The sequence below is a fragment of the Heptranchias perlo genome, chromosome 41, assembly GCF_035084215.1.
Source record: "Heptranchias perlo isolate sHepPer1 chromosome 41, sHepPer1.hap1, whole genome shotgun sequence".
Taxonomy (NCBI): Eukaryota; Metazoa; Chordata; class Chondrichthyes; order Hexanchiformes; family Hexanchidae; genus Heptranchias; species Heptranchias perlo.
The window spans coordinates 14,491,736-14,506,384 of record NC_090365.1 but is presented as its reverse complement, the minus strand read 5'-3'; the positions used below and the strand labels follow the sequence as shown (position 1 = coordinate 14,506,384).

General features: G+C 42.6%; 1 protein-coding gene across 1 annotated transcript in view; it reads right to left on the bottom strand.

The window, feature by feature from the left end:
* Window positions 1-14,649, bottom strand: part of zc3h4 (zinc finger CCCH-type containing 4) — a 39,132-nt gene that overhangs the window by 6,764 nt on the left and 17,719 nt on the right. Inside the window, exons 7-11 of the mRNA XM_067975146.1 lie at window positions 13,342-13,453; window positions 9,847-9,956; window positions 7,254-7,603; window positions 5,313-5,662; window positions 2,115-2,357 (exon numbers count right to left, since the gene is read on the bottom strand). Of these exons, the coding sequence (XP_067831247.1) occupies window positions 2,115-2,357; window positions 5,313-5,662; window positions 7,254-7,603; window positions 9,847-9,956; window positions 13,342-13,453 (1,165 nt within the window). The remainder of the gene's footprint in view (window positions 1-2,114; window positions 2,358-5,312; window positions 5,663-7,253; window positions 7,604-9,846; window positions 9,957-13,341; window positions 13,454-14,649) is intronic.

Genomic DNA, 14,649 nt, shown 5'->3' with positions numbered 1-14,649 from the left:
GCTACTCTTCTATTAAGTTAAGAAAGTGCACAAATTTTTAATATACTTTGTGGTGTAATTTAATATATGTTATTAAACCCCATTTCTATACTTTTCTGCCTCAACTATAGCCATATAGGGTGAGACAGGTTGAAACCTGGAAAATGACTAAGAGGGTACCAGGTGCAAGATAGTAAACGGTAAAGAAAAGGCACCACTACTTCAGGTTAAATCATATAAAGTGAGGCATGAGGACATGGGCTCAAACTGGAGAAAGGTAAATGTAGAACTGATGTCAGGGAAGTTTTTCATACACAGAGTATTAACTGTGTCAAACAGACTCCCAGGTACAGCAATGAAGGCTATAATTTAAATAGTTGGATGCTGTAATGGGGGCAGAAAAAGTGCAGATTCTTTCTGGATTAATAAGCCAAATACCTTTCTTGCAAAACATGGACTTACTGGTGTCAATACTGGCCCGTATCAGGCAGTAGAAGATGCACTTCACACAGTGGAACAAGTCTCCCTGCTAATGTGCATTGTAGCCCATCTTATAGCCTGACAAGAACTATCAATACTCAGGTAACAGACTTTGACTGTTGACTTGAAGTGAGGAATCAAATTTGAGCCCAATGAGTGGAGTACCATTTTTGGTACTATTTGGCTACCACATTAAACATGAGTTTGAATACAATAGGTGTAGTTTACTTAACACAATGTATTGAATTTTGAAGATATTTGCAACAAGCTTTCAAATATTGTGGGTAACAACCACACAGTATTTAAGGATGACTAAAAACAAGTCTGCTACTTTAATTGTGACTTGCACTGGGACATCGAATAAAGATATTTATTTTACAAAGCCTATTTTTTCTTATTCATGAGATGTGGGCGTCACTGGCAAGGCCAGCATTTATTGCCCATCCCTAATTGCCCTCGAGAAGGTGGTGGTGAGCTGCCTTCTTGAACCTTGCAATCCGTTTGGTGAAGGTGCTCCCACAATGCTGTTAGGAAGGGAGTTCCAGGATTTTGACCCAGCAACGATGAAGGAACGGCGATATATTTCCGAGTCAGGATGGTGTGTGACTTGGAGGGGAACGTGCAGGTGGTGTTGTTCCCATGCGCCTGCTGCCCTTGTTCTTCGAGGTGATAGAGGTCATGGGTTTGGGAGGTGCTGTCGAAGAAGCCTTGGCGAGTTGCTACAGTGCATCTTGTAGATGGTACACACTGCAGCCACGGTGCACCGGTGGTGAAGGGAGTGAATGTTTAAGGTGGTGGATGGGGTGCCAATCAAGCGGGTTGCTTTGTCCTGCATAGTGTTGAGCTTCTTGAGTGTTGTTGGAGCTGCACTCATCCAGGCAAGTGGAGAGTATTCCATCACACTCCTGACTTGTGCCTTGTAGATGGTGGAAAGGCTCTGGGGAGTCAGGAGGTGAGTCACTCACCGCAGAATACCCAGCCTCTGACCTGCTCTTGTAGCCACAGTATTTATGTGGCTAGTCCAGGTAAGTTTCAATGGTGACCCCCAGGATGTTGATGGTGGGGGATTCGGCGATGGTAATGCCATTGAATGTGAAGGGGAGGTGGTTAGACTCTCTCTTGTTGGAGATGGTCGTTGCCTGGCACTTGTCTGGCGCGAATGTTACTTGCCACTTATGAGCCCAAGCCTGGATGTTGTCCAGTTCTCGCTGCATGTGGCCACGGACTGCTTCATTATCTGAGGGGTGAATGGAACTGAACACTGTGCAATCATCAGCAAACATCCCCACTTCTGACCTTATGATGGTGGCAAGGTCATTGATGAAGCAGCTGAAGATGGTTGGGCCAAGGACACTGCCCTGAGGAGCTCCTGCAGCAATGTCCTGGGGCTGAGATGATTGGCCTCCAACAACCACTGCCATCTTCCTTTGTGCTAGGTATGACTCCAGCCACTGGAGAGTTTTCCCCCTGATTCCCACTGACTTCAATTTTACTCGGGCTCCTTGGTGCCACACTCGGTCAAATGTTACCTTGATGTCAAGGGCAGTCACTCTCACCTCACCTCTGGAATTCAGCTCTTTTGTCCATGTTTGGACCAAGGCTGTTATGAGGTCTGGAGCCGAGTGGTCTAATCAGAACTAACACGCAATACCTACCCTCCTCGTTTTCTTTCTCCCGCTGGCTGCTGTCTGCTCTTCTCTTTGCCTTCTCCTCTTCCTCCTGCTGCTTTTGCTGAATGCGTAGGAAGAGTGCCCGCTGGGCCGCAGGAAGGAAGTCAGGGATATTCACAGCTGGTTTCTGACTGGATGGGACACCTCCATTCTCCTCAGCCTCCATTTCATCAATCTGTTGGAGCAGAACTGGCTGGCCATCTCCTTCATCCATCTCTTCATAGTCACCTGTCACAGAAATTAACAAAAGCAATGAGCAAAGATGGATCGGTTACTTTCTGTGGAACTGGCCGATTATCCTCATGCATCTCACCAAATTCAACCTAAAAGCTTTTTTAAAAAAAAATAACTTTTACTTGTTTCACAGCAAATATAGATGTTATTTTTCGATTTACTTGTTTCGTAGCAGTTCAATAGGGTCACTGTTTGGGCTAATCAACCTGTTTCATAGGCACCAGTGATTGTTCTATGCGGTTTATAGTAGGTGGACAGGTGTAGCAACCATTTGACAAAAAGTTTGAACATTGTTCCAATTCATCTTTTTGTGAAGGTGCAAATCCCTCCATTTTCTCCCTAAACTACATATCGCCCAAACCAAAGCGGATGAAAAATCATTCTGCTCCTAGACCTTTGCTAAAAGTGCTTTTCGACTATACGCTGGGAGGGACACAACAGGATTCTGGGGTAACCGGTCTTTCAATGTTTTCTGCACAAAGAGATCAAACAGGTAACTCAACATGACTGAAAACGGGCAACTGAATCCAAAATCCCCAGTGCTTTGATAGTGCTTCTAGTGTTATAATATGTTGCCTCAGCTAAAATATGAATTGATTGAAGGAGAAAAAAAAGTCTGAGGGAGTACTTTCAATAGCCAAATGTTATCTTTCTATATAATTGGAAAAATAGTTGAAGAATACAGTTGATAACTTCAGTTTCGTCAGTCGCTTCCCTTCCCCCCCATGGAGAGCCACCAGGTCTGGTCTCTACTTGCACCTGCTCTAATGATGCAGCTCTATCATATGGGCAACCTGCTTGATCTCTATCCAGCACCCATTTGGATGCTGGTGAGACTGTTATGTTTTCCGAAGTTGAACAGCCTGCCACTACTCACTGTTCAGGATCACATATTGAGAATGGTGACATCGGTGAGGTACTACAGGGCAGCTGGCTCACAGAACTGTATCTTAGCATGAGACAGCACCTTCAGGAGAGCTGAGAAAATTGGAGGTGGAGAAGGCAATAAAACTGTCCAACACATAACTTTTCCTTTTTTACATTATTAATAGAGTTCAAAATACATTCAAAATGGAGCTATTATGGCATAACTTACTTGGAAAGGTGTAATTACAAAATGATTCTGCAACACATAGGTGTTTACTGTGACACTATAGCAGCAATAATAAACTAATTAACCCTACGAGTCTAGTAAGAATCAAGCTACATTTATAAATGAGCAGTAGGCAAGCTCATTAATAAGAATATAAAAATAAATGGAAACAGTGCAAGGCTAATCAACTCATCCAATTCATTTCAAATGGAAGTACTTTGGACTGTGTTCCAGACATGCTTTAAAAAAATCTCCATTCTGTCCAAGGTTGCAGATTCCACTCATCGTTGAATAAACTTGTGCAGCTAATTTTTGATTGAGAATAAACTCTGCACTGGTTCAATACTCTACAAGTATCTTCAGGGCACTGCAGAGTGCCAATACTGCATTTTTGAGTATCTGCTTCTGTTTTCCTTGGCAGGCTCTATCGCACTTGATGGAAATGTTTTCAATGACTCACATATTATCACATCTTTCACCTGCTCTCTTGTGATGTTAGAAAGGTCACAATGTCTGGATTGTTTTTAGCACCTGTATCATCTGAATTACTGTATATTCACTGCAGAATACCATTTATTTTTCATTCTCTGTAAATGCTAGAGAATAATATCCACCTTTCTTGCATATCTTGCTCTCTACACTATTTGATAGTCATTAAATATGGATGTTCTAATTATAATTCCTTTGATCATCATTCATGTTTACTTTTCCTTTATGCCTGCCCATAGACCAATTTTAGTTTGCCCCAAATAATGAACTTTCAGTACATAACACAATGCATCAAGACTTGGAACATAAGGTGACAAAGTGGAAATAGTCCAAATCTAGTCTAAAAAGTAAACAATTTATTTTTATATGTATGATCCCATTTGAAAACTAATCTTCTTTGGCCTATTCCCTGGCCAAGAGAACAGTCAGGCAGGTGACCTGCTCCCAGGTGACTGTTCGTGCCTTTCTATAACCAGCAGCCCGCGTTAACCCACCCTCCAGTATTTCCTCAGTCTCTACGGAAGCTGTTTTACCTTCTACTGATGGCCTATCCAAGATCACAGATGCAACAAGTTGGTTATGCTACCAGCTGTTTGCTGAGGGATGGGTGGTATGGTGGATTTGCAGCACAGCGCTGAATTGACTCCAGCCCAGACTGACTAAGTTAAAGAAGTCAGCCCTCTCTGCTCACTGTAATATTCCAAAGTGAGATGCTTTTGAGCAGATTCAGTCTAGTTGTCAGGTTGTCGGGTTTACAGCACCGCCATTAATTGGGCACAAACTGGCACTAATCTCACTCAAGGAGGCTAAAAGAATGACTCATCTGGGAAAGAACTGTCGCACTAGTCTACGAGGGATGCTCCTCTAAAGCTGAAAGTAAGGCACAGTGATGGTGCAGAGTGGATGGTACTTCTCTCTGCATATGATCTGTGCTGTACCTAACCTTGGAGTGCCTGATACAGACACGGAGGAAACCGATATCCCTCACTTTTCTTAACATAAAAAGTCACCCAAATGAAATAAAATAATTGTGCATTCAAAAAGGCCAGGGGAATTTTACCTATTAAACAGCTTGAAAACATTTGTAAATGACTTCTCCACATTCATTTGTATGCTATCAAATCTTAATGTTAGCTTCCTGAATATTACTGATGTGTGATGAAAACACAGAATAATTATGCAGCACTGTATTTCCTTTGAACTGATTGACAGCATGGTTTTCAAGCTAGGAATTTCTAATTTTAAAGTAAACTCAATTTTCTGTTTTGGACTCCTATTTTATTTTAATCCCAAACAGGGATATTTGCCAAATGTTACCTCAGTATGTCCTGGACTGGAAAGGGTAAGGTACATAACTTGTGTCCTACCTTCTTCTCCATCTTGATCAGGGTCCATCTGCATTCCCTGCTGTTGATAGTAGTTATCATAGAAATTGGGTGCAGAAGGAACAGGGGGCATCATTCCTGGATCTCCTTGCATAAATGGTACCATTGGAGGCCCCGGTCCTAGTGGTGGTCCTGGATTCATTCCAGGGCCCAGCGGCATCTCCTCTGGGCCAGGGCCTGGCATAGGTCCAGGCATTGGGCCAGGCATGGGACCCGGTCCTGGTCCCATACCTGGAGCAGGTCCTGGACCCATGGGAGGTCCTGGTGGCCCAGGAGGTCCTGGAGGTCCCGGAGGCCCTGGGAATCTAGGAGGTGGTGGTGGGAACCGTGGCCTATGTGGAAAAAGAACATTAATCAATGTTATTCTCAAACTCATGCTTGTTTTGCAAACGACTGTCTTACAACATTTATCCTTTGAGGACAATTGTATTATTTCTGCATCAATAGAAACATTAGAGCAAATGTTGCCGTAATCTCGTAGGATTCTGTGAGTTGACTTCAATCTACATCCAGAGCCAGATCGGATGCTGAACTTTTCAATTTCATATAAAGATGGCTCCAAAGCTATCATAGCTGAGTAGCTCCCTGTAGAAAGGAAAGACCTAAAATGGCAGGTCTCAGGAAATGGAAAACAAGGCGGGAGGTTTAGAGGGGATTTGAGAAAGAACTTTTTCACCCAGAGGGTGGTTGGAGTCTGGAACTCACTGCCTGAAAGGGTTGTGGAAGCAGGAACCCTCACAACATTCAAGAAGCATTTGGATGAGCACTTGAAATGCCATAGCATACAAGGCTACGGACCAAATGCTGGAATATGGGATTAGAGTAGACAGGGCTGATGGCCGGCGCGGACACGATGGGCCGAAGGGCCTCTATCCGTGCTGTATAACTCTATGACTCTAAATACCTTCTCTGAGCCCTGCCTCTTGTGACATCATGAAAATCCACGTCAAGAAAGGTTCGGATGAAGAAAGCCCTTCTATTCATTTGATTTCATCCTCCAAGAATGCCAACCAATTATAGCTTTTAACATTCACTAAACAAGTAGATGGCATCTCTGACAACGTACCACTCCCTCAAAACTGCATTTGGGCATCAGCCTAGATTATGTGTGTGCGCATGGCTTGAACGCTACAATCCTCAACTTAGGGTGAGGGTGAATCATGGATGGAAACAATAGGCCATGATATCGATGGACCAAAATGTCATAAAGTCACATCAAGAGTTCTATACAAAACATCTGCATTTGGGATGATTCCAATCATCAGTTTTTAAGCGTACAAGACAAAGAATGCTAGTAAGTATATTATTAATACAATTATTATTTTGGAAACCAATATGATATAAACCTATCACAATATAGATTTGAGGTTAGGATCAGATCAGCCATGATCTTATCGAATGGCGGAGCAGGCTCGAGGGGCCGATTGGCCTACTCCTGCTCCTATTTCTTATTATGTAACTTATACCGTAAAATTAAAGCTATTAAAAAAGTTGCTGTTCACAAACAGCCTATAAAGTGATCCATCCATAAAAACGTAAGAGGAAAGGCCCATTGGAAGCCCAACAAGCCTGCTGCCCCCTTTCAGTTTCAACTCAATCCCAACATTTCAGCCATGTTCTTCAATCTCCTCTTTCCTCACAAACAACCAGCTGTGTAAATGCGCTAAGAATTCTAACTCTAGTGATTTCAACAGATGAAAGATTTCCTGTCCTAAAATAAGTGAGCAGGGTGCTTTGACCATTGGATTAAAGGAATAGAGCGACTGATATCAGATCATTGGTGGCAAAATCGTTAGCCGTTCCATCACACCATATAGTTTACAAATTTTTTTTTAAAACCATTTAAAAAAAATAGCTGGGGTATAATTATAGAAACAAGTTAGTATAAAAACAGACTTTAAGGATAGGGCACAAAATGCTTACCTCATTCCCATTTTATGTGCTAGATGTGGTGTGGGTTGAACAACAATCTCAAAGAGTGAGGGAATCTTCTTTTGACCAGGCAGACATGGTGGCCCAGGGGGTGGAGGGCCTGGAGGCGGAGGACCTGGTGGTGGGAGACCAGGTGGAGGAGGACCTGGAGGTGGCGGACCCATCATGGGAGGTCGAGGTACATTGGGATTATTCGAAGGAGGCGGCATTGGAGGCCGAGGTGGTGTGGGTAACAACCCGACTCCAGGAGGTGGCTTCGGTAAGGGAGTGATTCCTTGTTTCTTTAGCTCTTCCACTTCCTTCTCATCCTCTGCACCAGCTTCTGCCTCACTGGCTAACATCTGATTGAAAAGATGAAAAAACACAATTAGTATGACACACATTTACAACGCATTAATTAAGTGAAGAATACCGACACTACAGAGCAAAGCTCCCTCCCTCTGCCCCAACAATATGCCTCAGCCCCAACCTCAGAAAAGCATCCCAACTGAACCAATGCAACATTTTCCCATTTGCCACACTGTTTACACTTGTGGCCATTCTGAATCTCATTGCCAATAAATGACTAGTTCTAACCAGCTTTGTGCTATGAAGCTGCAGCCAGTTGATTTAAACAGTCCACCTTCATTCTTCCAGCCAGTCAAGAGAGGAGACTGTGGTTAGGGTCGGAATTGATGCAAGTTTCCAGAAGTGAAAAGACTCTGTGCTATCTCATCTCCCAGGATTCCTAAACTGACTTTAATGACAAACTGTTTTCATTTTTATCCCTACGTTTAAAGGAATTTTATTCCAACTTGCTGATAGGGTTAGATGAAGTAGGGAGGGAAGAGGCTCGTGTGGAGCATAAACGCCAGCTTAGACCAGTTGGGCCGAATGGCCTATTTCTGTGCTGTTAACTCGATTTAAATCTGTTCAGGAGTGACAGTGGCAGATGCCTGGGAGCAGACTGCTTGTCCACCTTCTCAGCTAAAGAATGGTGCATGGCATGGGGAATGCAAGTTGGAATAAAATTCCTTTAAAAGTGGGGATAGTCACAGGATATGGGGTTGGACATTTAGGACTGAGATGAGGAGGAATTTCTTCACTCAGAGGGTTGTGAATCTTTGAAATTCTCTATCCCAGAAGGCTGTGGATGCTGAGTCGTTGAGTATATTCAAGGCTGAGATGGATAGATTTTTGGATTCTAGGGGAATCAAGGTATATTGGGATTGGGCAGGAAAGTGGAGTTGAGGTCGAAGATCAGCCATGATCTTATTGAAAGCGGAGCAGGCTCGAGGGGCCTTATGGCTCCTATTCCTTTCACCCTCATGTGCTTATACAGCTTCCCCTTAAATGCATCTATGCTAGTTGCCTCAACTACTCCATGTGGTAGTGCATTCCACATTCTAACCAGTATCTGGGTAAAGAAGTTTCTCCTAAATTCCCTATTGGATTTATTAGTTACTATCTTATGTTTATGACCTCTAGTTTTGAACTCTCCACAAGAGGAAACACTTTCTCTACGTCTACCCTATCAAACCCTTTTATTATCTTAAAGGCCTCTATCAGTTTGTCAGAAGGTACACCAGACTGGCCTTGGGTAACTCACCCACTGATTTTCTGTGAGGAGCACTTCACCACTGCTCAAAGCCCCCAACAGCACTGCCAACACCAGGACCTTGCTAACTATAAGCATAAACTTGGTGTCCTTCCACACTGTGGAGCAGTCAGTTGGAATACCATTATGCAATCTGTGGGGATTAACTATCTGTAAAGTTCCCTTTATAGCACTGCTGTTAATAAAGCTCGACTTCAGTGGCAGAATGTGAAGTAGATGAGGCCGCGAAGCTGCCTCTGGAAGAGTGGAGAATCACCTCAATAGATGGATTTCCCTGGCTTCTCCGGAGACAACAGAATCCATCACCATTTTTCCTGGCTGTGGTCTGATAATCTGAAATGAAACTCTCAAACTGTGCATATGAAAATCACCCTACAATGCAAGTAGGGCAGATTCCACAGCACAAGGAGCTCCAACATCACATCTATCAAGTTGGCTCTAATATAAAGCAACAGTAAGATGTTCCTAAAACAAGCAATTTCCCTGCATGCAGGCAGCATTTCGGGTGCCAGTGGTATGAAAGTCATATTAGCTAAAATAAACAGTGAAAAATCATCTGCTTCTGCACTTCCAAAATGGTACAGAGGAAAAATGTCCTGCATCATTCATATTATCAATGCAGATCAGGCATTTCCCTGGTTCAATCCCTTGTTTGTTCTGTGAGCTGATCAGAGCAGCCGCTGGAATGCCACAAATGGCATGGAATAACGACGACAGAGAAATGAGCCAGGATTATTCAATTATTATCCAGTGATCGCCTGCTGAAAAGTGCTCATATACGAACATTGGATGAGAACACGATTATGCTCAGATGTGTCCCCCACCCCATGATAAAATAACCTGCGGACATGGTCTAGAATTACAACTGAAAACGACCACTCAGGCAAGGTTCCCGAGGACTGCTACCACCATGGAACTGCATCCCAGGAGAGTCACTGCCGACAGGAAGGGAGAAAACTGGGAAAGAAAACCCTGGAATAGCTTTACCTTGTCCAGCAACTCCCTGGTTTCTTCGGTTAGATGCCTGTGGGAAAATTTGCACTCGTCACCTTGGTAACAATTTCCAGTAGTATGAAAGAATTTACAAGGGAATTCATGTGAGGCATATTAAGGACAATAATTTTCCTGAAAGGGTAACAGAATTTTCTAACAAGAGAAAATGAACCAAAATTATCACAATTACTTTTGCCTTTTCATTTTTCCTAAAGGTTCAATAAATAATGCACAGGCCAAACATCTCTCAAAGATTTTTTTTCCCTCGTTTGAGGAACTTAGGCTGTGTTTATTCTGTCACTACCACCTGCCTCTAAATTAAACTCTGGAGGCTAGGGGAGAGCTTTGCACATACACTCACACTTGCAGATGATAAATGCTAAAAGATTTGAGAGGAGCATGTGCACTCTCAGAACTAGACAAAAAAAAAAATCAGCTCATGTTTATGAAGTAAGCAGAAAGTTCAAGAAACCCTCGAGAACTTTTCAAACTTGATTTGACAGCCCAGTGGAGATGTGCTCTGTGTGGTGCTAAACCTGAAGCTCTATAAGAGGACCATCCTGAGGTGATCACACACCACTAGGCTCTGAATTCAGATCCAGACCTGACTCGGAGGTTATACCGTCCCTTCTGCATCACTGCCAAGGCCCAATGCGCAGGACACTAAGGTTGAAAACAGCAGGAGAGAAGACAGAGTTAATTGAGCAATATTGATTAGCTAACACCAAGGTTAAAAGTTTTAAAAAGACTGTACTAGAAAGAGGGGGGCCGGGAGGCAAGCAGTTCTACAGTTCAGAGGTCCTTGGAAAAATGGACAGAGTTTGTAGAAAGAAGGGCGGCAGGGAAAAGCCTGGGAACTACAGACCGGTGAGCCTGACATCTGTAGTGGGTAAGTTGTTAGAGGGTATTCTGAGAGACAGGATCTACGGGCATTTGGAGAGGCAGGGACTGATTAGGAACAGTCAGCATGGTTTTGTGAGAGGAAAATCATGTCTCACGAATTTGATTGAGTTTTTTTGAAGGGGTAACCAAGAAGATAGATGAGGGCTGTGCAGTAGACGTGGTCTACATGGACTTTAGCAAAGCCTTTGACAAGGTACCGCATGGTAGGTTGTTACATAAGGTTAAATCTCACGGGATCCAAGGTGAGGTAGCCAATTGGATACAAAATTGGATTGACGACAGAAGACAGAGGGTGGTTGTAGAGGGTTGTTTTTCAAACTGGAGGCCTGTGACCAGCGGTGTGCCTCAGGGATCGGTGCTGGGTCCGCTGTTATTTGTTATTTATATTAATGATTTGGATGAGAATTTAGGAGGCATGGTTAGTAAGTTTGCAGATGACACCAAGATTGGTGGCATTGTGGACAGTGAAGAAGGTTATCTAGGATTGCAACGGGATCTTGATAAATTGGGCCAGTGGGCCGATGAATGGCAGATGGAGTTTAATTTAGATAAATGTGAGGTGATGCATTTTGGTAGATCGAATCGGGCCAGGACCTACTCCGTTAATGGTAGGGCGTTGGGGAGAGTTATAGAACAAAGAGATCTAGGAGTACAGGTTCATAGCTCCTTGAAAGTGGAGTCACAGGTGGATAGGGTGGTGAAGAAGGCATTCAGCATGCTTGGTTTCATTGGTCAGAACATTGAATACAGGAGTTGGGATGTCTTATCGAAGTTGTACAAGACATTAGTAAGGCCACACTTGGAATACTGTGTACAGTTCTGGTCACCCTATTATAGAAAGGATATTATTAAACTAGAAAGAGTGCAGAAAAGATTTACTAGGATGCTACCGGGACTTGATGGTTTGACTTATAGGGAGAGGTTGGATAGACTGAGACTTTTTTCCCTGGAGAGTAGGAGGTTTAGGGGTGATCTTATAGAAGTCTATAAAATAATGAGGGGCATAGATAAGGTAGTCAAAATCTTTTCCCAAAGGTAGGGGAGTCTATAACGAGGGGGCATAGATTTAAGGTGAGAGATACAAAAGGGTCCAGAGGGGCAATTTTTTCAAAGGGTGGTGAGTGTCTGGAACGAGCTGCCAGAGGCAGTAGTAGAGGTGGGTACAAATTTGTCTTTTAAAAAACATTTGGACAGTTACATGGGTAAGATGGGTATAGAGGGATATGGGCCAAGTGCAGGCAATTGGGACTAGCTTAGTGGTATAAACTGGGCGACATGGACATGTTGGGCCGAAGGGCCTGTTTCCATGTTGTAAACTTCTATGATTCTAAAGAGCAGTTTCCTTTCCTAAAAGAAATGGCTAGACATTATTAATTTCATTCTATGGACATCTGCTATTTGTTTATACTGACAGGCCTCTCATGACACTGATGACAGTTAGTCTGATGTTACACTGTTTTATAATGACAAGAGCACTGTACCATGTAATGGACAGTATATTATTCTGCTGCCAAGGTGATGCCGTGTCCTTTTTAAAGACACAAGCTGCTTTACAAATAGTAACAGAGGCAATCGTTGCCTGTACAGCGTGACAATTGACTGTTACTATTAGTAATGTGGTTTGGTTGGAAGGTGGTGGGGATTGTGAGACAGTACCGCTTGTGCAGCTGATATCCTTATGAAAGCCACAAGCAACAACAGTAGAAGAATTGAAACCATTAGTAAACCAGCACCAATGAATCCCTCAATCCCAACAATTCCCCCAGTTTCTGACAGTGACTATCACAATATTGAACCATATCTTCGCCGCGGGCACACCCTCAGAACTGCCAATCTGCGAACTTACGCTACCAGATCGCCATGAACACTTCCTGTAAGTGTAACACTTAATTCCTGTAAACTCCTTTGTCACACCGTTTAGTCGTACTTCTCAGTCACTCCTAATCATGATTATATTTATTGTAATTAATCTATAAAATGAAAACGAAAACTAAACCTTTGTGATTTAAAATATAAACTAAACCTCCACAAAAATAATTTATTTTCCTGTACTCCCTCCCACTTAGCCATAATTTTCTACGTGATTATGTGAGTGTTACCCACTAAGAAGAGTATAATTTTTCAGTCAATCATCATTTTCCTGTTTACTTAGAAAGTAAAAATTGTAATGGTCACTTAGCATGGGAAATCTTAATTGCTGTCAGCCAGTTTTTAGAAAGTGGAGGTGAAAAGAAAAACTGCTGGAAATCTGAAATTAAAATGAGCACAGCTCTAGTCCCGGACAGTGAATAGTGAATGTTTTGGTAGTACAGTTGAGAATGTTTGCTTTGTCGAATCATTTTTTTTAAAACCCTTACTTCAGCTTATGAAGTGTGCAGGAACTCCAAAATAACATCAAAGCACTTTTTAAACTCAACTTTATACTGCACTGAAGTTATAGCCTTTTTGGTGTCAAGACCAAGAGATGTGAGACAGCCCCTCTAAGCAGATCTAACACCGACATGTCCTGGGCTCAGATCAGAACCTGACTTGAGTTGTACTCTGTTTTGCATCGCTGCAAAGTGGAAACATAGAAGAAAAGGATATCGTGCATGTATAAACAATTTTCTGCTTTAGCGCAGAATCCGTTGTAGTAAAATCTGCAGAGCTCTCGCTTTCTGGGTGGCCCTAAATCATGGCTGAAATTGCATTGATCTCCCTGCAGAAAGGAGAATAAAAAACAGTTAATATTCCTTCACCATTCTCATTTGTGCCTAATCTGTGCAAAAAAAACAATGTGGCAAATATTTATTATGAATAAACACACCATCAACAGAGGTCAGGTACAAAAGTCACAGGCTGGGATAGTCAGGTCACACAAAGGGCATACATTCGTAATGGCTCCGGAGTCTTCAGTCATGCAGCCAGTGCACAGTTGCTATAAATTTACAGATGAATGAGATTAAAAGATAAAATAAACTGTAGCTCTGCCCAATACCATAGTGACAGACCATTGGAGAATCACAAAAATGTTCCAACTGTTGTTAGGTCATTACAGGCAAGTTTGGACCATTCTCAGTCCTGCCGGTGGACTGAGCAATATGTGGCAATTAGAGAGGAGAAAGAGGCAGGAAGAGGAGAAAGTTAACATGACCAGGTGCACCAGATAGCAGTGTGCCATCCATCAATTGATGGGGACAGAGAAGTAAATGCCCTAAGCCACCTAGTTAGAAGAGGAAACATAGCAGGATGCAAGCAACCTAAAACAAGGGTCAAAATTAAGTGTGCAGTCATGTTTTATCTTTATATCAGGTTCAAGAATTCAAAGCTGAAGGAAGAGCCCAGTGCAAATGAATTTCACTGTTTACTGTACAATCCATTATGGCAAGCAAGGCTGTTTCTTCACCTCTGTTCTTGAAATTTTGGCACAAGTTTGTGTATGATACCAGGGCGTGAAGTAGGCATTTAGAGTTTTGGGCCAGGATGGGGGGAGGGTGTGGGTGAGGGTCGCTGTCCGCTAATTTTGAGGAATCAAATGGAGACAGACATTTATTATCCAGATTTTCAACTATATAAAGGCTGTACATACACTTGAGTGACCCATATCATGTTCACACATCTGGGCCAGCTGCATGCTGGTAGCCCTGTTTCATGACCAAACATGTCCACAGCCTGAATCTTTAATATTGGGACTAATCATAACATACATTCCCTACACTGTGCACAATCAAAAAAAAAAGTGGAATGACTACTTTTACAAATTAAAATTGATGACTTGCTGAAGAGTAAGTGAACTGTAATTCAAAACAGTGGAAGTCAGTCTGCACCTGCACTATATACAAATATATTTAGACTTGTAAGATTAACCCTCACCCATGTCACTCTATTACAGGTTCTGACACAAAACATGGTTAA